The sequence below is a fragment of the Hemicordylus capensis genome, chromosome 4 (assembly GCF_027244095.1).
Source record: "Hemicordylus capensis ecotype Gifberg chromosome 4, rHemCap1.1.pri, whole genome shotgun sequence".
Lineage (NCBI taxonomy): Eukaryota > Metazoa > Chordata > Lepidosauria > Squamata > Cordylidae > Hemicordylus > Hemicordylus capensis.
The window spans coordinates 216,541,260-216,567,085 of NC_069660.1; the positions used below are offsets into that span (position 1 = coordinate 216,541,260).

Here is a 25,826-nt window from a genome sequence, read left to right on the forward strand (position 1 = left end):
TCTGGGCACAAGGTGGTGCCTATATTCCGGCAGCAAATAAAGCTGCTCAGCTGCTGTACGGGGTTCAGGTTAGACTGCCAAAAGACCTACAAGCTTTAGAAAAAGTCCAATCAGGCTTTCTGAGATCGCTTTTGGGGGTACCGAAATGCGTCCCGAACTCTCTAATAAGGCTGGAGACTGGGCTCTTGAAATTAGAGACCAGGGCCTGGCTTCTTATCATCCTATATTGGATTAAGATTTACCTTTACCTGGTAGGACTTATACCTAACCTCCTTGCCGTCACCCCACAACCCCGTTGGTGCTAGGCGGTTGAGGAGAGACTCCGGAGGATGGGTTTCTGCCCAGCACAATTGCTAGAGTGTGGCGAGTCAATGGCAAGACGCCTAGTTAAACAAAGGCTCGGGCACATAAACTGTCAGGAGGAAAGGGCCTCTATAAGTAGGCCTCCCCAACTGCTAAATGCTTAGAAAGATTGGGCCACTTATTTTTAAACAATCTATTCACCAAAACTTCGCTGGGCATTTACAAGAGCTTGCTTGAATGCCATACCCTCAGCGATGTTATCAGGGAGATTTGAGAGAAAACCTTATGATGAGAGATTAGGCCCTTGCAGATCTGCCCCTGAAACATTGAAGCATTCACTGCTACACTGCCCGCTTTATATCGCTGAAAGAGACTTGTTCTTATCCCAGTACCTGAAAGGTTTCAAAAGCCACTCGGAGGAAATGATTCTTACATATTTACTAGTAGATAGGGACCCAACAATATCCTTGGTGGTTGCCAAATTCTGTTATATATTAATCAAATTAAGAGAGGCTAGAACACAGCAATCGGCTACTGCCAAAGATTCTTGATTTTATGTATGTGACAATATTTTAGTTTCTGTTTTTGCTTTTTATTTACTGAGTATATTCTGCTTGTATTACTGTTTCATCTAAGATGGTAAATAAACAACTAACTAATATAAAAACATAGATTGTACTAAAAAGATTTAAAGTACAAGCATAAAATAACCATACAAAATACAAAGAAGCAGCAGTTAGAGACAATAATATAAAAGCCTGAGTAAAAAGCCAAGATTTCAAAGACTTTCTAAAAACTGTGATGGAGACTGAGGAGCGAATAGCCACCGGGAGTTCATTCCAGAGTCTGGGGGCAGTAACAGAGAAGGCCCTGTCCTGTATGCACAACAGCCGAGCCTCCCTCATTGTCAGCACCCTGAGCAGAGCCCCCTCAGATGACCTCATCAAGTGGGCAGCAACCCTTGGGAGCAGGCAGTCCCACAGGTATCCAGGGCTCAAACAGTTAAGGGCTTTAAAGATCAAAACCAGCACCTTGAATTGGACCCGGAAACAAATTGGTAACCAGTGCAGCTCTTTCAAAATAAGTGTGATGTGGAACAATCCACTACAACATAGTATGCAATGGTAGAATTTGACATTAATATAATGTCTTAAACTGGAACTAATCAGATATTCTCTAATCTGTTTAATCTACAATTTTACTTGATAGATAATTTTCCAACCCTGTTGTCCTGTCTCCAATGCACCCCCCCCCCCCGCTTTAGCCTACTTTCCAGTAGGCTTATGTGATCACCCAGCATTCTGTGTGTCCGTGTGTGTCCCCCCACCATCAACTTCGCAATGCCTGGACCAATATGAAACCAATTGGGTACAGTGTAGCGGCACACAGGGACACCTGTGTGTGGTTTGTGATGGTGTGGTTTGTGCTGATGTCATCCACCCTGATTCAAGATAGTGGACGCGTAAACTTTTGAGGTGCAAGAGGACTAACTTGTGAACTACTTAACCAATTTGAACCAAAATTGCTACAGCTGTAGGGACACATAGGGATGCCCCAATGGCATAGTTTGTGATGTCATTGTGATGTGAAAGGAAAGTAGGCAGATTGGTTCTTACTAGAACAACTTGTTTTTGCTATGTAACATTGCCTGACAGCAATGTTAGAGGTAACTTCTGGGTGCTCTGCTTGTATAAATAATGTCTAGGGACTTATCTAAACCACAAATATTCCCTGTCCTAGCAAAATATCTGAGATCTGTTGCTTCTTGCTTTAAAACAAATCAGTATTTTAAAATTCTTGTTCCATGCAGATCTTTACAGATAAGAGGATAGATCTCTTCCCCAGGGGGCTCACAACCTAGAAATATACACAAGGGAAGGGGAAGAATGTGCTTCTATTTCATGGGCATGTATTTGAGTTTAGTTACAGAGATGAGGGTTTTCTGGAAATATTTCCCATGCAAATTTTGTCCTCATTTGCATACAATTTGCATTATTTTCTCTCTCTAAAAAAATACTATACAAATTGCCCAGATGCCCTAAATAGATTATGATCCGATGTGGTATGCTTGTTTGACCTATTTATACAGTGTAAAATTTCAACCATATTTCTTACACTGTATATCAAAGTTTCAACTGAAATATTGGGGGCAGGGGGGCGGTATCAGTAAAGACACTTCATATACTTGTTATACTAAAACAAATTCAGAGCTTTCTGTAGAAAGATATTTTTATTATTATAATAAAAATTATTATTTTTATTACTCATATTGGTAAAACATAAGGTTTAATCACCTGAAGATATAATCCTAGGTATAATCACCTGAAAAACAGGTGAGTACAGTTTTGAAATTGCTGAACTTGTCTAATTGCATTGTCATCCATTCATTGTTGCTAATGAATTTTATGAAACAGTGCTGGACATCCAGACTCTTAGACATATTTTGGTGACACATGTTGGGCTTTGAAGGAAAGTGAATGTTTGCAAAAGTTGTCCCTTCCCCCACTCAAGCAACTGTGCAGCAGTAGTGTGGAACATTCATTGCTTCATGTGCAAAATGCTAGTCCGGATGTCAGCCAATGAAACTTTAGAATTGGAAAAATTTCCACTGGAAAACTAAAGTATGGGATTTTTTCTGGGACATTTTCCACCCCACATCTCTGGTTGCGGTAGGATATGAGGACTACAGAGTTCACAGAAAAGTTCACTTTTGAGGAGGGATATGAAGGAAGTTAGAGAGGAGGCAAGTGATCTGGAATGCAGTTCCAGGCATAAGGACCAGCAGGAAGAAAAAGGTGGCATCATTTGAGGGAGCATAAGACCTCTGAATGGGCGGAGGATCAAAGGTCATGGGCAGGATATGAGAACTGAAAGCTAGGGAGAGACAAAGACCATGGAGAGCTTTGAAGGTCGGGATAAGGAATTTGTGCTGGATCTGGGATTGAACAGGAAAGTCAACATTATGTCAGCTTATCTCAGAGTACCAGAGTTTGGCACTAAGACTTCTGTATTGACTATTGAAATACGTCTTTTTTGATTCGGATATGTCATAGCACAAATTTTAATTCATGTCTCTTGGTTACAGGTATTGCTTTCACAGATTTGCCGGTAAGATCAATCAATCAATTCTTTTATTACAGTCACCGACTAGCACAGTATACAAACAGAAACCCTTCTTCTGTGTTGCTGAAGGCTTTTTATGAATGCTCAGTTTTGATAAGTTTTGGGAAACTACTACAACTGCTGTCTCCAGTTTGCTGCTGTCTCCAACTAACAAGTTTCTCTGCACACAGAAATGTTGATGGAAGAAAACTGTATCACTGTTGAGATTGAATGTAGAGGTGGCAGGGAACCCCTATTTTTTTCTCTTATAAATGACCCAGGAACGTTTAAAATAGTTCTTTAGTCTGGCTTTCATATTTGGTGCTTAAATTCTGATTGTTCTTTTTTTTTTGTTATAGCTTACAGAAATTTTGTTGGTTTTTACCTTGCATAACTTGCTGAAATGCTGATTTTAAAATAAATATATTTGGAATTTGAGAAAGAAAAGTATTAATTGCAGTATTCCCTTGCAGCCAAATCTGTACCCTACAGTAGGACTTCAAACACCAGGAGAAGTAGTGGATGCTAATTTTGGGCAACACCCATTTGTGTTTGATATTGAAGACTATATGCGAGAATGGAGAACCAAGATTCAAGCTCAAATTGACAGATTTCCAATAGGAGATCGGGAAGGAGAATGGCAGACAATGATCCAAAAGTAAGGATTTGAAGATAATGAATATGTGCATGCTTTTTTAAACTATTAAGATTTAAGAGATCTGAAAACTCAGTCTGTCACAAATGCTATTCTGTATTTATGTAGTTACAAACTTGTGTGTCGATGATGGGTTAATTTACATCCTTTATTTAAAATGTGCTGTGTGTTTCTGAGGGAGATTAACTTATTTGGTAGATTTTGTTTCCAGTGTTTCTGTGCAGCTGGTGAATGAAAAGAATCATGGGGTGGATTCTAAGGAGTGAGAGTGGAAGGAAGTTCTCACAAGTTAACTTCCTCACCCCTTCCTTAACACAGCAGCCTCCCTGATCCCCTGAAAATCTGCTCCTGAGGGTCAGGGGACCCTTCAGAATATAATGGTATTGGATGCAGAAGACTGAAAGGAGATCAGCAAAAATCCTCTTCCCTTGTACAGATAGAATTGCTTTTCCTACACACATGAGCTACTTGGAATCTAACTCGTAGTTCTCTGGCCTGCTTCCCATGTAATGAATGAAAGATATGAGTGCACCATTGACTCATTCCTATATCTGAAAATACATTCAGGTATATTATAATGGTGACAAAGCGTTGATTCAGACATTGTGTGGAATTTTGGTTAAAGCTGGGTTCCATCTGCTATATATAAGTTTCAGGAGTGCACCATTCCCCCCACCCCCAAATTAGCATCCACTTCCTATCTAGGTTAAAATAAACTAAGTTTGGTTGTCACATTCAAACCTGATCACTGTTTATTCTAGCCTGCCTGCTTCAGTAAGCAGAGATCTGTACCCAAAGTTTAAAGTAAGTTTCAGATCTCTCTTGTTTTCTAATGAAGTGAGACAGAGATATGTAAATGCATTTTTTGCATTTGAGAACATGAAACACATATAAATGATAACTTTGTGTGGAAGTTGTTGATTCAAATTAACAATATTTGTAGTTTTATTAGTTATAAAAGGGCATATGAAGTTTCAATGAAGTCTGCATATGTTTCAGAGTAAACTTGCCTAATGTACTTATCAAGGATTCTTTAGAGTTCTTTGGTTGAAAGTTGCCTCTAAGTTATATTTTTACTTGCATATGTTTTGACCTTTTAACAGGATGGTTTCATCTTATTTGGTACATCATGGGTATTGTGCAACAGCAGAGGCCTTTGCTAGATCTACTGATCAGACTGTACTAGAAGAATTAGCTTCCATTAAAAATAGACAAAGTAAGCTTTACAAAATGCTATATTTTACTGTCTGATCTGCGATCGTATTAAAGTTACTTGCTATATTTTAAAATACAAATATTTAAATGTTCAGATTATGGGAAAGAATGCTATATTTGAACTAAGAAATTTCACCATGGAGTTTTTTCTTTTAAAAAATCTCATCAATTACCAGTTGTCTTATGAGCTTGTTTTACTATAGGTGGTCTGTTACCTATACCTTTAACGTGAAGTTTTAAAGAAAATAAATTGTATATCTGGACTGTTAACTTGATATAGCTGGGCTGTCAACTGATTTAAAAAATTGGTTCTTCGACGTGGTCTCTGTCTTTTACACAAATGGGCTATGCATCTGCACAGAGACCTCTTCGGAACCTAACAAGCTCAATTCTCCTGCTTTGGGCGGGAACCCCGCCCCCAGCCACTATATGCGGCTGCACCACTCCTCATCCCCTCAGTCTTTTGTCGTCTGCACTTCAGTTAACATTGTGAAATCTGCAGCTCAGCAACAAATAGGATTACTATCTATCCCCTTGTTTTTTCCTGCTTTCTTTATTACTTCTTATTTGTTCACGTAGTAGTGTTTTTTTTCTTGGTGTCTTGTTTTTAACGAGTTTTTTCCCTTCTTTGGAGCTCTGATCCCGGCTGGGACAGAGCGTGGTGGCCAGCCTACGGCGTTTATGCGGGGCACGATGAACTTCAAGAAATGTGTTCATTGCGGATCTAAGATCCCTTCCCCCAATACTCATACCAAGTGTCTTCTTTGCATGGGGGAATCCCACATTGTCGAGACCTGTCTTCACTACCAGAGGTTTACGAAGCAAGCTCGCAAGAATAGGGCTTCTCGCTTGCGTGCAGCCCTGTGGGACTTGGCTCTCCAATCTTCGGAAGCCTTATCCTTGAAGTGCTCTGTTAAAATGGCTTCTTCAGTACAGTCGGAGCGTTCAGAATCTGCTCCCGTCGAAGTCGAAAACCCGGTCTCTGTACCAGTTTCGGTGTCTGCTGTCATCGATCCCTCGATGGTTTCAAGTGCCTCGGCGTGTTCAGAGGACTTGCCTCAGCATTCTCTGCCTGTGGTGCCAGACCCTTCTTTGACCCTTTCGAAGCCAAAGAAGAAGATACTGAAGTTGCCTCATAGTTTGCTGGCAGGTCAACACCTCCTCCTATCCCAAAGGAGAAGACGGCCACATCGGTTCCTACGTCGAAGACCCTGACAGCCAAGAAACCTAAGATGGATTCTGGACTGGACCGTGCATCTCTGGATCGCCCAGCGAGGGCATCGGCCCCGCCGATTCCGAAGTCATCAATTTCTGTTTGGCCTAACTCGCCTCTGGCCGGGAATTCTTTCGGCAGGACGCCTGATCATGGCCACACAAGCAGGGAGCTGTCGGTGGCGACAGATGAATCCGAATATGCTTCATCCGAGAAGCAGGTGTATTCTCCGGACAAGCCCACTGAGGATGTGTTGTGGCTGCCTCAGTGTCGTTCGTCTCCTGGATGTCAACAGGAATGTCTCCCTCCTAGGGATCGGAGTTCCTGTTGGACTTGGAAGATCGCTCCTCTGATTATAGACAAGATCGGGACTGGGACCGTTATGAGCAAATGTATGCGGACCGGTACCGTGTGCTGGATCGCCGTTCCCCCTTGAATGAGGTTGAGCCACCCTTTTATGGTGTTTGTCGCCGATACTTGGGGACATATGTACGTTACCGAGTGGACTATTCTTCAGACTACTCAGATGGAACCTCCCGCCTTGGAACCAATGGCCCAGGATTCTTTGGCACCTCCCAAATTGGATTGTGAAAGCCATCCTAGCTCTCCAGGACTGGAAGCTGTCTCCCCGTGGTCGTCTCCACCAGACATACAATTGGATTCTAAGCCCATTTCTCCATTGGAGGACTATAAGCAGTACTCCGCTTAAGTGGCCCGTATGGCTTCTGCTTTGGGAGAGAGCCTTGGTACACAACAGAGGGGAGAATTGGATCCCTTGTTCAGCCGTATCGATGTGGAGGCCAAGGTACCAGCCGCTTTGCCCCTTAACTTGGCTTTGTTGGGGGTCATGCGGGGTCATTGGAAAAAGCCTGCAACCCTTTCACAACCCAATAGGCGCTTAAAGAACTTCTATAGGGTTCAACTGCAGGATGATACAGCTTGCTTGAAGAATCATCCCACCCTTAATTCTATTGTCGTTGAGGCGTCTCTGCAAAAGGCCAGGGGTCACAGCCAGTCAGCGTCGGGTGACAAGGAGGGCAGGAAGTTTGACTCCTTTGGGAGGAGGCTTTACTCGGCCTCGGCTCTCCATTTACGCGTGGCCATCTATGAGGCCTACAATGCCTGTTATAACCATTTTCTGTGGGAGTTGCCAATCTGGGGGCCCTGGTTTCTGTTCCTGGTACTTTATCATGCTGAAACTGGACGGAGGTCAGCGTCCTATACTGGACCTCAGGGCCCTAAACAGGCACCTGGTGTACAGCTGCTTCCAGATGTTGTCAGTACCGACCATACTAACTATCCTAGAAAAGGACACGTGGATGGTCTCCCTAGACTTGAGAGACGTGTATTATGTCTCGATACGCCCTCAGCATTGATGCTTCCTGCGCTTCCAGTTGGGGGGATCCCGTATCAATTCAAAGCCTTGCCGTTCGGCCTCATGATGGCGCCGAAGGTTTTTACAAAATGCCTGGCCCCGGTGTGGTGGCTTTCCTGCAGGGTTACAGGTCCTGCCATATCTAGATGATCGGCTCATCCTGGCGAGCACCAGAGGAGCGGTCCTCGACGCCCTTGAGATGGTCATGGATGCTCTGCAGGTTCGGTTTCCAGATCAATTTCGAGAAATTTCAGCTAGAACCGACCCGCAGGATACAGTTCATAGGGCTGATCTTTGATATGGCCGTGGAGGTCTTCCTCCCCAGCGCTCGTATACATATTCTCAGGAGGCTGGCCTCCGTTTTTCTAGCCAGGGGCCCACAGACTATGAGCTCGGTGCAGCGCTTGTTGGGACACATGGCTGCCACCACTTACGTGCTCTCTCAAGCATGACTTCAGATGCGTGTCATTCAAAGGTGGTTCTTGGACGTATTTGATCCCCTTCGGGACCAGGCTCATTTGGAGCGTATGCTTCCTTGGTGGGTGCAAGAGACTGCTTTATGGTGGGCCGAGATTTGCCATCTGAACGTTGGCACCCTTTTTAAGGCTCCCTGGTCATGTTGGGTGATTACGACCAACACGTTGGAGCTCGAGTGAGGGTATACTTGGACAGATTTTGCCTGAGTGGGCATTGGTCTCCCAGGGAAAGGACCCGGCACATCAACTATTTGGAGTTGTTGGCCATATTCCATGCACTCAAAGGGTTCTTACTCATGATTGCGGGTTGCTTGGTGACGATGCAAACGGACAATACAATGGCAAAAGCCTACGTTGACAAGGCGGCATGTCTTCAAGGAGCCTTCTGTTCCTTTCGCTGGACCTTTGGCACTGGAGCATGGCCTCAGGCAGTCTACATCCAGGGTTCCCTGAATGTACAGGCGGACACGTTGAGCCGATTTATGACTGCCATGAGTGGACCTTGCCATGAGTGGACCTTGGACCATGGGGTTCTCAGGGACCTGTTTGTAAAATGGGGTGTCCCAGCTCTGGATCTGTTTGCTTCCCAGGACAATGCTTGATGTGCCTTATATTGCTCCAGGGGAGAGGAAGGCGAGGGCTCTCTAGGTGATGCCTTCATGCTATCTTGGACGGGCCCTCTACTGCACGTGTCCCTTCCATTCCCCCTCATTCAGAGGGCCCTGCACAAACTGAGGGTGGATCATGCCAGGGCCATCCTGATAGCCCCATGGTGGCCCAGGAGGTCTTGGTTTCCAACCCTGAGGTGGCTAACACTGGCTTGGATGTGCCTTCCCGTCCTTCCAGACCTGCTGTCGCAGGAGAGGGGAAGGGTGCTCCACCAAGATGTTTGCCCCCTGCACCTGACGGCCTGGAAGGTCCTGCTGACTTCCCACTAGAACTCAGGGGCATTTTGCTTGCAGCCAGGAAGCAGTCCACGAGAAGATCCTATGGTCATAAGTGTTTAACCCTTCTGTGCAGGATGTCTGTACATATCTGCTCTCCCTTAAAGAGTCTGGTTTGAAACTCTCTTCCCTTAGGGTCCATTTAGCTGCCCTTTTGGTGCATGCCCCAACAACCCGGGTTTCTCAGTTTAAGGACTCGTTAGTTAAAAGCTTCCTGAAAGGTTTGCCCCATGTTTTTCCGGATGACCCTGTTATGTCTCTGGCCTGGGACCTATCTGTGGTTTTGGCTGGTTTGCTACGGCCTCCCTTTGGGCCTTTGCCTTCAATTGACCTCCGTCTCCTGACCTGGAAGGTTACCTTTCTGGTGGCCATCACCTTCGCTAGGGTGAGTGAATTGCAGGCCCTGAGGGTTGATCTGCCATATCTCCAGTTTCACAAGGACAAGGTTGTGCTCAGTCCAGATGTCCAATTCCTGCCTAAGGTGGTCTCTGTGTTTCACCGTTCGTTGCCACTTACTTTACCTGTGTTTTTTCAGAACCCTTCCTCAGATACAGAGTGCATTTTACATCGTTTGGATGTTTGAAGGGCATTATCCTTCTATGTCCAGAGATCTGCTGAGTGGGGGAAAACTCATTCCTTGTTTGTTCTCTATGATGGGCCACGTAAAGATCTTCAAGTGTCTGCCCAATCCATGTCTAGATGGATAGTCTTGACAATTGAACTTTGCTATCAACTGGCTCATAAGCAGTTACCTACAACCGTTAAGGCGCACTCAGGTCCGTAGTGGCCTCTGTTGCCTTTGATCGTGCGGTCCCATTGGATGCTATCTGCCAGGCAACTACTTGTGCTTCGCCCCACTCGTTTATCCTCCATTATGCTATTGATGCCAGGGCACGGAATGATGCTGTGTTTGGCAGGAGTGTCCTGCAGTCCATTTTCAGTTTATGTACCTGTTTCTGAAATAAATACTTCTGGCAGATTACATATTGTTTCCGTTTCTTCCCTCTTCCTTGGGTGCTAGCTTATGTGCCCATTTATGTAAAAGCCAGAGACCATGTTGAAGAACTACCTGTAACTTTGGTTCTTCTAGTGGTCATCTGTCCTTTTACACGCCCTCCCGTCCTCCCTGCAGGGTCTCCTGAAGCCGGACTGAGGGGATGAGGAGTGGCACAGCTGCATATAGCGGCTGGGGGCGGGGTTCCCGCCCAAAGCAGGAGAATTGAGCTTGTTCAGTTCTGACGAGGTCTCTGCATAGGTGCATAGCCCATTTGTGTAAAAGGACAGATGACCACAGAAGAACCAAAGTTACAGGTAAGCAACCTGTAGTTTGTTAATCTACCTTTTAATTGATGAATTAAATTTGAATGAATTACAACCTCAACATAAGCTCCTTCTAAAGATACTGATTAAAGTATAATTTACAATTTTTAGTCATCTTTTAATATTTTCTTTTTTACTACCCCTTATGATGTAGCAGAACCAAAATAGCCTTAAAAAATTAAATGCTGCTGCTAAATCTCTCGTCACCAATTACCACTGGACCGTAGTTATTCCTCAGTTTAAGTTGTGGTTTGGTTTACCTGCTAAATCAACTGACTGAAGCTTGCAGTACACCCTGTAGTTAGTCTTTTCCTTAGATCAGGGGTTCCCAACCTTTTTTACAGGTGTACCCCTTCTGTTTTAGACCTTCATCTCGGATACCCCATGGAGATTTTTAGTGTGTGTGCGTGAATGCACGCTTGCTCACTCCAATCATTGACTTACATCCAGGCTGAGTTACTCATGAGTACTCCCATTGAAATTAATGGGTAAGTTTACTTGTCTATTAATTTCATTAAGACTGCTTATGAGTAATTTAATCTGGATATAAGCTAGCGATTGGAGTAGCCTGTTGTATAACTAACATTTAAGACAGACAGACAGACAGACACACACACACTCTTTAAGTGTTACAGTTGAGACAGGCCACTCCATTTGCTCACATCCATGCTAAGTTACTCATAAGCTGTCTTATTGAAATTAATTAATTAAGCAAACTTCCCCCATTAATTTCAATGGGAATGCTATTTTTCTGAAGCCTGTCAATCAGGCTGAGGGGAGGGGTATGCTGATCTTCAGCAGGTAGCCAGCCAATCCTTGCCCTCGACCCCAGATACATCACTGAGGGCATGTTAGCTTCAAGCCAGCAGTCCTCAGATGGGGAACAACAGATAACATGACTGCAGCATGGGGAGACAGGAGGGCACTGGGCACTGCCTGGGAACCCTTCAAGTACCCACTGTTGGGAATCCCTGCCTTAGATTAAATGTGGTGTCTGTGATAACAGAAGGGCTTTCTTGATTAGTTCTGTCAGATGAAATTGGAGGAATTTCATTGCCTGGCTGCCAGTTTTCTTAATTGTCATTACCACTTCTTGTGTGTGTTTCTTTTCCTTTGCTTATTTTAATATGTATTTGGATTTTAAATCTGTGAACTGCCTTGTAGATGTAAAAGGCAGATATAAATGTTAAACTATGTGTATACAATGGAGAGAATATGCTGAATTGTGCAGTTATAAAACATGTAACATTTCCAGTAACACATTGCCCATCTGCTTTTGTTTGCTGTGCTTTTAGTTGTAGGGGATCCAGCTTTAAGGGCATAATTCAGTGAAAACTAGCTATGATTGATTTCCATAGGAAATTTTTCATCACATGCTTAATTTTTTCATTGAAATTAGTGAAACTTGAAAGTACTTAAATTTTTGGCTGCATTTTGCCCTAATCAGATTATTTTCTTTTTGTGAACAGGAATTCAGAAACTGGTTTTAGCAGGAAGAATGGGAGAAGCCATTGAAACAACACAACACTTGTATCCGAGTCTACTAGAAAGAAATCCAAATCTTTTATTTGCTTTGAAGTGAGTCTCTAAGTAAAGTGTGTGTGTGTGTGTGTACGTACGTACACATACGTACATGCACTTGGTCACAAATTTCAAGCTTCCCTTCCTAGTGAATTACTAGGTAATATGTATTAAATTACTAGTAATCTTCTTGGTTATACTTTGTGCTGCAAGACTATGGCTTGGATCCTAAGGTGCTCCTGATGTATAGAAGGCACAACCTTCTGCACAAGCCCCACCGCACCCTGGCACACTGCAGCCCCTTGCCTCACAGTCCTACACTTTGTCGGAGGATCCTTTGAGCCTTAGGTTGGTGTTATGGAGCTGCAGTGGAGTGGGAAGGCATGAAGAAGTGTCCTTGCAAACCGTTTGGGATCCAACCCTATTTCTGTGAAGTGTCTTGCTCTTGAGAATTTCCATTATTTTAAAAAAGAACACATTTCTGATCCTGATAGTTTTATGGAACAGTTTTAGATATGAAGGTAGTATCCGCTTATGCCTGGTCTCTGTGAAGCTTCTGGTAGCACCTTTTGCATCCCTGTCTTGGCACCTGGATGCTTGTTGCTCACTAGTGCCACAGAAATGCCACTGCTTTCTCCCTTCTGTAATTCCAGCTCCTAACCCCTACCACAAGCAGACATTACGATCCTCTTCGCATCATGAACGTGAAATTAAGTTAATAAGATAAACTTCTGTTAATTCCAGAATATGTTTAGCATGGGTTGTTTGTTTGTTTTTTAAAGTTAAGTTGCACTTAAAAGTGCCCCTGTTGTGTGTTCATATTCTCTGTTTTATCATGTATTCCTCTTAAAAAAGAGGAAAATGTAGGATTGTAATGCTACCTTTTCCCAATAATTAACATCCTATCATTTTCAAGAAATATTTCTCACTGGATACTTATTATTTCTAGCACATTCTTGAATGTCTTTTAAGTTAATTTAAAGCTAACTCTTTTCTCATGTTTTCTAGGGTACGTCAGTTCATAGAAATGGTCAATGGTACAGACAGTGAAGTTCGATGTCTAGGAGGTCACAGTCCAAAATCTCAAGATAGTTACCCTGTTAGTCCTCGATCATTTAGTAGTCCCAGCATGAGCCCCAGCCATGGAATGAATATTCACAGCCTAGCATCAGGCAAAGGAAGTAGCACACACTGTTCTGGTGAGTTGAAGATGACAAAGGTGTGTTTATAGAGCAGGAATTCTGAGCCTTCAGAGTTGTGTTTACTGTTTGTCCATTATGAGCATATGAAATACTGTGTTGCTGTCTTGCAGCATTTAATGGGTGCAAGGCATTAAATGATGCACCCCTCCCCTCCCCCTTTCCCAGGCAGCAGTTTTTTAGGGGAGGCTCTGCTCTTCTGCGCTACTCTCTTACCAGTAGTGGGGCTAGTCATGGGAGCAGTTCCCATTGTGCTGTATTTTGTATCCGAGGGTAGCCATATGAAGGCTTTATGTGTGGCCATTAGGTAGTAAAAGTGCATGGCTAAATGTTGGTGGCCCGTGCTGCCTCCCTTAGTTCTTCTACCACCGCAGTGATAGCATTGTGAAGAACGTTTTCTCTCCCCTCCCCTGCCCAGCATCACTTTTCTTTTAAATCCCTTTAAAACAATTCCTTTTTAGTCTTCCTTTTCTTCTCATATTTCCTTCTCCTGGTTTCCATATTTTTCATGTCTTCTCCTTCACATTGCCATTTCCTCTGCAGCCACAGGCTTATGGCACTACAGAACATATTAAAGTGCGAAACTTGTTGGGTGTAAGTTTCTTCTTACCAGTGATTATCATTATTGCCTCCTGTGTCAGCACAAAGTTGAATCCAGTAGGCACTTTGGCGGGCTGGGGGGATGCTTCAGGCCTTTGATTCCTTCACACACACGAACGAAGGCAGCTTTATCTGCCACTAAGGCACCTCCTGAACATCAGTCTGCACCTGTTCTCATTTCCACAGCTCCATGCATTTTCATCAAATGCGCAGTTGTGATTATTGCTTCTTTGTTGCCACCACATCACAATATTTTAAATATTGTTGGTTACTGATTGCCTGCTCTCATCATTGCCTTGCCCAGCCACCTTCATATAACCCTCTTGTCTACTCAACTGCCTTTTCAGCTGCAACAAATCAGCACTCCTTCCATTCAAGCCTGTTCTTTTTCAGGATCATGCTAGACTCTTCCTGAGCCACTCCTTTCTCCTCTTGGACTGTGCTCAGGCTCTCAGTTTTTGCATTAATGGTGAGCTTCGGGCACCATTCTGCCTTTGCTATCCAATGTTTCAGGGATGCCACCATGTCAACGGTGCCCTTTGCCATCTCCACAATAGACATTTGCAATGTTTGCTTTTAGACTTTTTCTGCACAGCCCTCCACCCCCAGTTTAAGCTGCTGCACATCCCAGTTAAAGTTTGCTGCTCTCTCCTTTTGTTGGCATTCCCTCGCCAGTCTCCTGGTAGGAGGTTTTGCACTGCCTTGATGCCCCATCTCACAGTTGCCTTCCCCTTGGGTTGCGATGATCACCGTAGAGGATACACAGTCAGTTTGATCTATGGACATTTTGGTCAGAGACTGAGTGGTGCAGATAGCTACAAATAATGTCGCCATCAAATGCTATATCAATAGTAATATGGTTCAGGATCCTGATCAGTTTTCTCTCATGTGCTCTCCTCTGGAACTGGTGTCTTGCCCACAGTGCTAACCCTTCTGTGATAAAATATCTGAGAATGTTCTTGCTGAAGTTCTTGGCAGGAACCTCTCCACCTCCCATGAACAGACACTTATGTGTCAAATTCTACAGCCCGTTTTCCGAATACAACCTTTTCACAGTTTGTATGAAGTGGAAAGGGAAGTAAGTTGGCTATGGGAGAAGAGCCCCCACCCCCCATTCCATCAGGTATCCTGAGACTGGAAGCAGATTGTTTTTTAAGATTAGCCTGTTGGCCACATTACACTACCAAAGTATAAGCTGAATAATGGTATGAATAATCAATATAAGCATAGGCTCTGCTATTTCAAATACTATGAAAATTGTTGTTAAAAATATGAAACATTTTTGTTTTAGGTTTTGAAAGTAGTTGCAGTAATGGGGTGATATCCAATAAAGCACATCAGTCTTACTGTCACAGTAAACATCAGTCTACCAGTTTGAATGTACCAGAACTCAATAATATAAACGTAACAAGATCACAGCAAGTTAATAGCTACACCAGGTGAGATGCAGTCTAGCTTGATGCTAGCCTATTAATGTCATGCTGTTTGTCCTTTTATGTAACACAATGTAATAATTATGTTTCAAGTATAGACTTCAATGCCCTGGTTTTCAATACATTTATACATTTTGTATTTAAGTTGTTGTTAGCTGCCCTGAATCTAAAAGAAGCTAGAAGTGAATGAGTAAGTTCACTTGCTCAGAACACTACATTCTGGTGTGCTAAGATGATTAGTTATATATGTTAGCAGCCAAGAGCCATAAGGAAAGAAATTCAGAAATATCCTTTCTTAAAATTAGAAAGGACCTATAATTGCCAAATCCTTGTAAACTGAAGCCACCTTGTATCTGCTTTTATAAGGTAAGGTGGGGCATATCTTTTTTAATAAATCAAAAGTATGATTGTACAAGTTTGCAGTTCTGAAACAGAACAGACATTTAATATTCTGGCTTTAATATATTTGAGTTACTATTTATCAGAGCTTCATCGTATTGAGTGCTAGACTAGCATGCTCAGTTGCCCCATGTTTCAGTAATAGTATGTTTTTAACATGTTATGTTAGACCCAATATAATATCACTTTTTGATGCTGAAGAGTCCAGATAGATTCCTAAACTACCAGAGGCTGAGCTCTCTTACCCCAGAGCTGTCTGTATCATCTGATAAGTGGTGAGGAGACTTTTACCATATATCAGGAGCAGATGTGTGGTAAGCTTGTCTGTATCCACCCATGGTTGGGTTGTGTGATGCAGGGAGGTGAAGATGAGAGCCAGTTCCAAATACTTATGCTTTTTTTTTTTTTTTTTTTGCTTTTCGGTAGCAATGATGTAGATATGGAAACAGATCATTATTCCAATGGGGTTGCAGAGACATCATCCAATGGCTTTTTAAATGGGAGTTCTAAACATGATCATGAAATGGAAGAATGTGATACAGAAATGGGTCTGTAAAAATATTTCTTACATAATACAGAATCATCATAAGAATGTTATATTCTATTTGCGGTGATTTCCATATGAAATTGAGACAATTCTTTTCTTTTCAAGCAACTTGCTGGATATAACTCTTAAATTTCTGGTCACCATATCTTAAGAAGGACATTGTAGAACTAGAAAAGGTGCAGAAGAAGGCAACCAAGATGATTGGGGGCATAGAGCACCTTCCTTATGAGGCAAGGCTGCATCACCTGGGGCTTTTGAGTTTAGAAAAGAGATGGTTGATGGGAGACATGATAGAGGTCTATAAAATCGTGCATGGTGTGGGGAAAGTTGACAGAGAAATTTTTCTCCCTCTCACAAAACACTGGAACCAGGGGTCATCCAATGAAACTAATTGCCAAAAAGATTAGGGCTGACAAAAGGAAGTACACACAACACACAATCAACCTATGGAATTCTCTGCCACAAGATGTGGTGACAACCAACAGCCTGGATGGCTTTAAGAGGGGTTTAGATAAATTCATGGAGGACAAGTCTATCAATGGCTACTAGTCTGAGAGCTGTAGGTCACCTCCAGCCTCAAAGGCAAGATGCCTCTAAATACCAGTTGCAGGGGAGTAACAGCAGGAGAGAGGGCATGCCCTCAGCTCTTGCCTGTAGGCTTCCCAGAAGCATATAGTGGACCACTGTATGAAACAGGATGCTGGACTAGATATGCCTTGGGCCTGATCCATCAGGGCTGTTCTTAAACTCTGATGAAAATGGGTGCTTCATGGAAGGGCTCCCTAAATATTAAATGTATGTCAGACATTTGGATGAAGACTATTTAGTTCTTCGGTGTTGGATTTTCACTTTGCTCTGGCTATATGTAGAACAAAAAGCCTGCATTGTGTTCTGTATCTATATGTAGACAAACCTGCATTGTCTCCTGTGCTAAGGAAACATTCTGGATTGTGATTTATTTTTCTAGATCTCTGGAGTGGATGCTTGAAATAGTGGCATTCGCTTTCCCAGCTCTAGTACAGTATCTTCAGAATTGGTGTAATATTGTGACATAGTTGAGATTGGATGAAGTCTACTACCTTGACCACAGATAGTGCTTGAGGTGTTTTCTGTTCACCACAGTTCATAATGTGCATGGGTTTGTTTGCATTTGCAAACATTGTTTGCCTGGGTGTGTCTTCACAACACTACATTTTCCTGGCTATAGCTGTTGTACAAACAGTCTGTGTAATGAGCTATACTGCTTGTTACAAAGATGGTGTTTTTTGTGAGAGTCCCCAAATCCCTTTTGTCCTGCAGTCTTATCAAGCATTAACCCAGGGTTTGAGATTCAGAATGATCTCATCTGTGTAGGTGGTCAGATAACGAGAAGCCAACACTACATACACATAGGAGGAGGAGAAATCAATGAATTTCAGTAGATGTGGATATAGGGCTTGGGGTAGTCAGACTTAGTGCTCAAAGCTGTTTACAGATGCGCTTTTCAGACTTGAAGATATTGTAGAACTGTCACTGCTGGCACCACACACATTCTGTTGTATGCATCCCACCCTGTCAAATTATCTGGTCAAATTATCTTTGTAAACTTTAGTAGTGTGTAGTGTTGTACCCTGGAACAAGGTACACCCATTTCCCTTCTCCAACCAGCAGTGCTATGCATGTATATTTTGGGGTGGTTGTTATTGACACACACTGTATCATGCCACACAACATTTGCCCCAGGCTGTAGAAATCATCATTGGTACCAGTGTTCCCTCTAATTTTTTTAATCAGTGAGCTGAATTAGTTTTGTTCTGGGCAGCAGTATCAAGGCAGTGTGCGCGCATGTGCATTTTTATGGGCCAGCGCCACTATAGCCACACACACACACACACAATATAGTGCTAAACCAGCAACACCAAATTCTCCATGATATACTGCTGTGTGTATTTTTGTGTGTGCTTATGTCAGATCAAGCAGTAAAACATTTTGTGTAACCTGTTCTAGAAAGACGTTTGAAGGATTGCACATAATCTTTTAAAATAAAACAAATTCTTTTTTTTTTTTTAAAACAAAACAAGTATTGTGGGGTGGGGATCCTCCTGCCCTGAGCATCATAGAACAAGGAGGTGAGGTGGTACCGTGGTGGTACGATAGGAAAAACACCAGCTCTCTGCCATACAGAACTCTGGGAAGTTTATACAATAATTGTTTTTTTTTTTTTTTTTAATTAAGTATTAGTTGCTGGTATGATGCTGTGGAAAGAATACACAATCTGGGACCTGGGTGCCAAATCTGAAATGAAAGGGAATTTTGCTTTTTTGAAAGTTGACTAAGCAGTTACCCAAATTAAAGAACAAACCGTGGTAAAAATGCTTTAATTCTCTTTTTTTTTAAGTAGGGAAGGTAAATTAGTTTTTTAAATATAAAAAAGATATATTATAATTTAATACTATCTATCTATATTATTAATTCTCCAAGACAGGGCCATGCGTGGGGAAGTGGCAGAAAGGAGGCGATTGGCTGACAGAGGGGGAGGGAGTTATGGAGCAGCAGGAAGTTTTGAGGAGCGGCTTGAAAGCAGTTGGCTCGGGAGCACCGTCAAGCAGCAGGGAGCCCGGAGGCTGGGGATGGCTTCGGGAGCTGGACAGTTGGCTCTGGGGGCTGTGGGAGGCAGACAGTTGGCTGAGCTGTAAGCGGCAGGGAACTCCGAGGATGTCAGGCGAGCGGGTGACAGTCCCTGGCAGTGGCAGGGGGAAGCAAGGACAGTGCGAGACAGAGATAGAAAGATGGAGAACAGAGAGAGAGACACCGAGAGGGGGGCTGTGGGGAGAGCGAGCAAGAGAGTTGTGGTGGTGGGGCGAGAGTAAGCGAGAGAGTTGAAGGGGCAGCGAAGGAGTTGTGAGGGTGAGGGAGGGAGTTGTGGGGGGGGGCAGATCATTGTGGGGGGCAGTTGAGCAAGCAAGAGCATTGCAGGGGCGGCAAGAGAGTTGTGGGGGCTGCGAGAGCGAGCGAGAGAGTGAGTTGTAGGGGCAGCGAGAGCGAGAGTTGTTGGGGCGGTGAGAGAGAGAGAGTTGTTGGGGAGCCAGAGCATTGTGAGGGGTGGTGAGATCGAGTGAGCAAGTTGTTGGGGAGTTGTTGGGGAGGGATGCCACAGGCTCAGTGCACAGATGCTCTGTGCAGGGTCAGCTAGAATTATATTAATATAATAAAAACAGCAGTGGGTGGGAGTCGTAATTTCACAGCTGGCGGCAGCAGCTGAGTGGCTGCTTGAAATAGCTGGAGGAGTAAATTTAGTGCACGGGCATGCACCTTAGAGGGAACAGTGATTGGTACTGTTGACAGTTTTTTCAAGTATTGTTTATTATATGCATATCCAAATGTAGCTCTTTTCCAAAGAGGAAATAATAAAGCTTTCTCTCAGGAAGCTGCCTCTATTCAATTAAAATTTTCATAGTTATCAAATTACCACTGTTGGACCAAGACTAGTGCTATGGCAGTGCTAAAGGGGGAGCTGCTGCAAGGAAATGATCATTTGTCTGTATGCAACTGAAGTCCACGACTGGGGCATTGACAATGACACTCTCACTTTAAGACACATGGATGGTGGTTCCTCATATTTTAAGGGTTAGGGATTTAATTCTAAGCAGATTTAATTATGAGACTTGCACTTAAACAAAACGCCAGTTCCCACTTTGCTGTCATAAGTTTCCGTCTTGTACCATGTTGGGCAGGAAGCAGAACCTTTTGTTTAAACTACACACTCTCCACTTCTGAATGGTAGGGAGACATCTGGAGTGAGACCCAAAGTGAGAGCCTGTATCCAGAAGGGGAAACTGATGCTGCTCTCACAGGCAAGACTATTTCAGGCATGGATGGATGGGCTCTTTTGATTCTGGCCTCTGCAACACAAGCATAATACGGGATGTAGTGATGCCAGATGTGCTGCTGCTGCTACTACTACACATATTTTTATAGTGTGTTTCAACAAAAGTGCTCGATGCCGTTTGCAGAGAAAAGTCTGAAAAGTGCTCACAGTCTAAAAGGAAATAAAAGATAGACACCAGCAACAGCTGCTGGAGGAGTGCTGTGCTCGGCTTGGATTGGGACAGTTTCTCTCCCCCTGCTAATTAGAAAACTCCCACTTCAAAAGGTGTCTCTTTGCTTGGTTAGCAAGGGCTCCTGCAATCTGAAATACTTGTTTCCTGCTACAGTAAGTCCTAGAATCAGAAATGTGGTACCCTGCATGATGAACACAGTGGCCAGGATTCAGAGAAATGTGAAACTAGTTTTCTGAATCCCAAGTAGGAGTTAGACTTGTTTCTCTTGAGCAGCAGTCCTCCATACCTCATGGACAACAGCTTTTGAATTTGAGGAAAATTTCAAAAGCAATTTGTAATGTGGCATAGGAGTAAACTCTTTTATTTATTTAAAAGAAAAATCCACTAGGCTAGCACAAACCTCTTTCATGGGCCTCGCTTGTTCCTTGGCTCTTGGCCAGTGCACCTTCCATGCAGCCAAGAACTCTTCTAATCAGATTGTTCTGTTTGTAGGGTACTAATTAAATTGGGTGATAAGGCCCTTTTGCAAGTTTCTCTTCTGAGGGAGGCAAGATTATAATGCATCTGTTCTGTGGAGCTCACTTCCAAGATAAACCCACCAGATCCTCATCCTAGGCAGTAAAATGTCTTCTGTCAGGCCTTTTGACACTTTTGTACTGGGGGTTCTGTGTAGTTTTTTTTGTTAAATTTTATCTGTTTTGTTAATTTTACTGTTAAACAAATATGCTGCTTTGGGAACAGCAAAGCTGAAAAGTGGCTTATAAATTCAAGTTGCTAGTAATAGATAATTCAAAGCCTGAATTATTCCCACCACCATTATTCTTTTGAATAATTAAATGAGTCAGCTGTGTGTTCTTGTTGCTGTGCTACCTTAGTGACGGACCCTTGTCATTCTTGCAGAAGTTGATTCCAGTCAGTTAAGACGTCAACTGTGTGGAGGTAGTCAAGCAGCCATTGAAAGAATGATTCACTTTGGCAGAGAATTGCAAGCAATGAGTGAGCAGTTAAGAAGAGAATGTGGCAAAAACACAGCAAATAAGAAAATGCTTAAAGTAAGTGTAAATACCTTGTCAGTAAAATGTAAGCTTTGGATAATTTCATTATATTAAATAGTAATATGTTGCCTTTAGATTCCAAGTCATTATTATTTCACTTAATCTGTGCCTTGAGAAGAGGGGTGAGGGAAAGGTGTAATTTAGTCAGCAGTGCTGAGCAGATAAGTTATCTCTGTACAGTGTGTTGATTGCAGCGATTTCCTTATATCACACAGGCCAAATAATAAATGCACTACAGGTTGTATCAGATACATAGAGATGGTAGGAAGAACTGTGGTGCCAGCTTTTCCTTTTGCATAAATCATTTATAGACTGTAGTGGAAAGTTCCCATGCAGAAACTATTGTGCACTCTGACTAGATGAAACCAGGTGTCCTGTTAGCATCCCTTCCTTAATCTGGAATATTTGATTCCAGATTTGACAAATATTAACTGGTTTGTTTGATTTTGGATTGAGTAAAATAATGAATACTGAAAACAGTTTATTTTAATTCTAGAATTCTATAAGCTTGGGTAGTGACAACATTAAGTCCTTTTTTCTTCACAGGATGCATTCAGTTTACTTGCATATTCAGATCCCTGGAGCAGTCCAGTAGGAAACCAACTGGACCCCATTCAGAGAGAACCCGTGTGCTCAGTTCTCAATAGTGCAATATTGGGTAAGCTCATGGGTTTTCTTTTTCATAACTCATTTCTTAAGGTAATCCAAGCTTAAAATAAATTTATATGTTTAAAATGGTGGATGAATGTGTTAATGCTTAAGAAGGACAGATGGAAATGTCAGAAGATCTTAATAAGTTTATTTATTGTCTGCCCCATAACAATTGTTCTCGGACATCAATAAATGTTGAAATAGTCCTTATTCCAGGACTGACCAGTAAAATACATTTACCATGTCACCGGTGTAAATACAAGAGGACGTCTATATTCATGGGGGTTCTGTTTCCCACTGCAACCGCAGATACGGAAACTGTGAATATAGAGTCATTGGGGCTGTGGGATAGGGTCGGGGGTTAGGTTCCTGTTTGTCAGAAAAATCGGCCAAATTTCAGGGGAAAGCTGCCTAGTGTCCTTCACTGGTCCCGTTGAGTTGAGCTGTGTCCCCGAATGGCCAAAAATCACAGGGTTTTTAAGCGGAGTCATTTTGAGGCTCTCAAACACAAAATGGCGGCCAGAAATGGTTAATTTTGCTTTGCCTGCTGAGATGATATAACTGAGTGTATACCTCTTCCATTAATGTCAGACCAGTACCATGAACTACTTGCTTCTCTTTTAGAAAGAAATGATTAAATTACAAGTATTGATGCCCTCAACATTTAGTATCTTCATTCAGTTAAAAGAATAGTGGGGAAAATGTTAATGCTCTGTTTCCAGTTGACATGCTTAAGCTCCTCAAAGTCCAGTTGAGTTAGTTTCCCCCTACCACCTTTGGAAAAATGTGTAGGGTAATTGTTTTTCTGGAGTACATCACAAACATGCATTATTGAACCTTTCCAGAGACCCACAATCTACCAAAGCAACCTCCACTTGCCCTTGCAATGGGACAGGCTTCGCAATGTCTAGGATTGATGGCCCGGTCAGGAATTGGATCCTGTGCATTTGCCACAGTAGAGGATTATCTACACTAGCTATGCATATGAAGATGTCCAAGGTGTATAATGTGGCATATATTCAACATGAAAGTAGATCAGCTCTGCCGATTGGAGTTGGATTTTTTTTTTAATTATGTACTAAGAACAGGTCTGTTGCTTTACATTGCTTCCTAGTTTACAGCATGACGCAAATGATTTTCTAACTTACTGTTGGGAGAAATTTTCTGTCCTTAACCAGAGTTAAATATCATCGATAACATCAGATTAAAAACCCTTTAAAGAATTATTCCAAACAAACCAAAAAAAAGTCTTACCTTCGTGGAAGGTGGGGCAAAATAGACAATGTTGTGGATGTGTTAGTATGTGGGTGATGTAAACTTCAAGCAGGATAATTTGCCAACTTCCACCCCCATTATTACATAGATCAATCAGTGTAATTTGCAAAATGCATAAATACCTGACAGTTTGGCTGTATAGTATTGATGGGAAGAAATGTTTTTAATGTGTACTGTAAAACTTGAAATACTCAGGAGCTGAGTAAATATGTTTGTTGCTACTTACAATCTCAACCTGTTTCCTAGTGGGTTTTGTTTTAACATGGTCTTTTCAACTCTGTTTCCTGTTTAATTGCAGCCAACTTCTGTAGACTCACCTGTTTAACTGTTGTATTATAACAGTATTACATGTCAACACAGTGTGGTTATGGCCTATTTATATAAAAACCAAATATTTAGTCAATTTCAGTCTTAATTTAATCTTTGTACACCCTGCATTTTTAAAAGTGCTTAAATTAGTACTCTATTGCAATAAAATGTAATATCATAATTAACCAGCCATTAAATACTTCTACATATGGTAGGATGGCTACCTTACCTTTTTGCTCATGTGTTCTGTTTTAGATCTTGAATAATGAATTTCTAAACCTCAAGTACATTGAGATACACCACTATGTAAAGTATAACGTGTCCATATGTGCACAGGGACAAGGTCATGTTGCTGCATCTGACTAGAATTGTTTATCCACCTCCCTGGTTTCTGGATTTCTAGCAGTTATTTCCCTGTGCTTGCTTTTTTAAATGAGAGAGTTCAGATGATCAGGAAGCTGAGCTCTTGTACCCCCAACCACAGAAGCAGAATATACACAGAGCTGTGCAACATTCCTCCCCTGGCAGCACACCCAAGCAGAGGAAAGGAGAATCCGTTATCCCCAGCAGTTTGGCTTCCACAGAAATTGGAGGAGGCTCTTTTGGAGGGCATTCTGTCTGCTCTTATGCTAATCTGTAAAACTAACTTCAGAAGAGTGGCTTGCTGCCCTCCTGTATACTGTGAAACATTGACTGCATTTGAAACATTGCAGATACACTTTCAGCACACTGAAAATAGCTGTAAGCTGTTAGTCCGGAGTCCTGTTTCTTAGTAGCCCTTTGTGTGTGTGTGTGCAAATTTAATTTTTTTGTAAAATTAAATTTAAAAAGAAAACTGAAGCATATTGGTGTCTTATCAGCTTTTAATCATGGTCACCAGTTCCATGACTCAAGGCCCTTATTCCTATAAAACTTGTTGGCATACCTTTTTCCTGTACAATGACCTAATCTTACCTACCATAATCATCTTGCTTTCTAAATTACAGCGGGGCAGTATCTGAAGTAGCAGCTGCACAAGGTTTCCAGTATTCGGCAAAGTGCAAGGGCTAGGCAGGCAGTCATGGGGCACTATTCCCACACACCATCAGTCGCCAACTTCTGTGCCAGTAATGTAGATTAGGGATGTTAAACATTAGGCAGTTAAGTGTTTAACTGCTAAGATGAGTCTTATCCCGTAGCGATTTCTAGTAAACAATTAAATGACCTTGCTCAATCTCTTACTGTGTGCAGGCCCTTTGGGGTTAGTGTACACACACACACACACACAACCTGAGACAGAAAAACATGATATAATTTTTGTCTTCTAGCAATCGGATGCTGCGGGTGATTCTTTCCTGTGGGGTTGGGGTTTGGTTTTTTTAATGCAGCTGTGAGTGTTTCCTGTTAATAACTTTGAATTGATTTGTATTTAAATGACACATCTGTAGTGCAGATTGAACATTTATGGTAACTATCCTCCTGATTTTTCAATCAGCTGCTTTCTAACTGATGGACTTGGGCCCTAGTCCCATTGAAAACAATTATAGAGTGATGCACCTTGAGGCAATAAATAAATATATTCCACTTTCACATCTGGTCTGAGCTCTTGGTGACCAATGAGGAAAGGCATCTTGCAGGCTGGGGGTGTCATGGTAGATCGCTCACTGAAAATGACTCCATGTGCAGCAGCCCTGAAGAGGCAACTTAGGGATCATTAGGAAGGGGGTTGAAAATAAAACAAATATATGCAATTGTACAAATTCACTGGGCTTCCACATTTGGAATACTATGTATAGTTCTGGTCACTGCTTCTCAAAGATTACAGAACTGGAAAAGGTACAAAAGAAGGCAATCAAAATGGTCAGGGAGCTAGAGTATATTGCTTACAAGGAAAGACTAACATTTGGGGCTTTTTTGTTTAGAAAAAAGTAAACTAAAGAGAATCATACCTTTATAAAACTATGCATAGTGTTTGGATGGTGGTGATTTTGTTCTTCCTCTCTTGCAACATTAGAACCAGAGATCTTTTCATGAAACTGGCAGGAAATGTAGAACAGACAGTAGTAGTAGTACTCCACACTGTGAAGGATCAGTCTATGGAATTTGTGGCCAGAGGATGTGGTAATGGGCAGCAGACGAAATGACTGTATGCTGTCTCCAAGTGCAGGGACAGTATGCTGCTGGCTATCCATTAAGGGGGAACAGGGTATGCTGC

At 42.4% G+C, this 25,826-nt stretch overlaps 1 protein-coding gene across 2 annotated transcripts in view; it reads left to right on the forward strand.

Annotated features, from left to right (window-relative positions):
* RANBP9 (RAN binding protein 9) overlaps positions 1-25,201 on the forward strand; it is a 69,467-nt gene extending 44,266 nt beyond the window's left edge. For both annotated transcript variants that reach the window (XM_053250841.1, XM_053250840.1), the window contains exons 5-14: positions 3,389-3,411; positions 3,879-4,063; positions 5,164-5,276; positions 12,073-12,181; positions 13,133-13,323; positions 15,215-15,362; positions 16,182-16,303; positions 21,243-21,394; positions 21,944-22,055; positions 22,894-25,201. In XM_053250841.1, the coding sequence (XP_053106816.1) occupies positions 3,389-3,411; positions 3,879-4,063; positions 5,164-5,276; positions 12,073-12,181; positions 13,133-13,323; positions 15,215-15,362; positions 16,182-16,303; positions 21,243-21,394; positions 21,944-22,055; positions 22,894-23,024 (1,286 nt within the window). In that variant the 3' untranslated portion in view covers positions 23,025-25,201. The remainder of the gene's footprint in view (positions 1-3,388; positions 3,412-3,878; positions 4,064-5,163; positions 5,277-12,072; positions 12,182-13,132; positions 13,324-15,214; positions 15,363-16,181; positions 16,304-21,242; positions 21,395-21,943; positions 22,056-22,893) is intronic.
* The last annotated feature ends 625 nt before the right edge of the window (positions 25,202-25,826 follow it).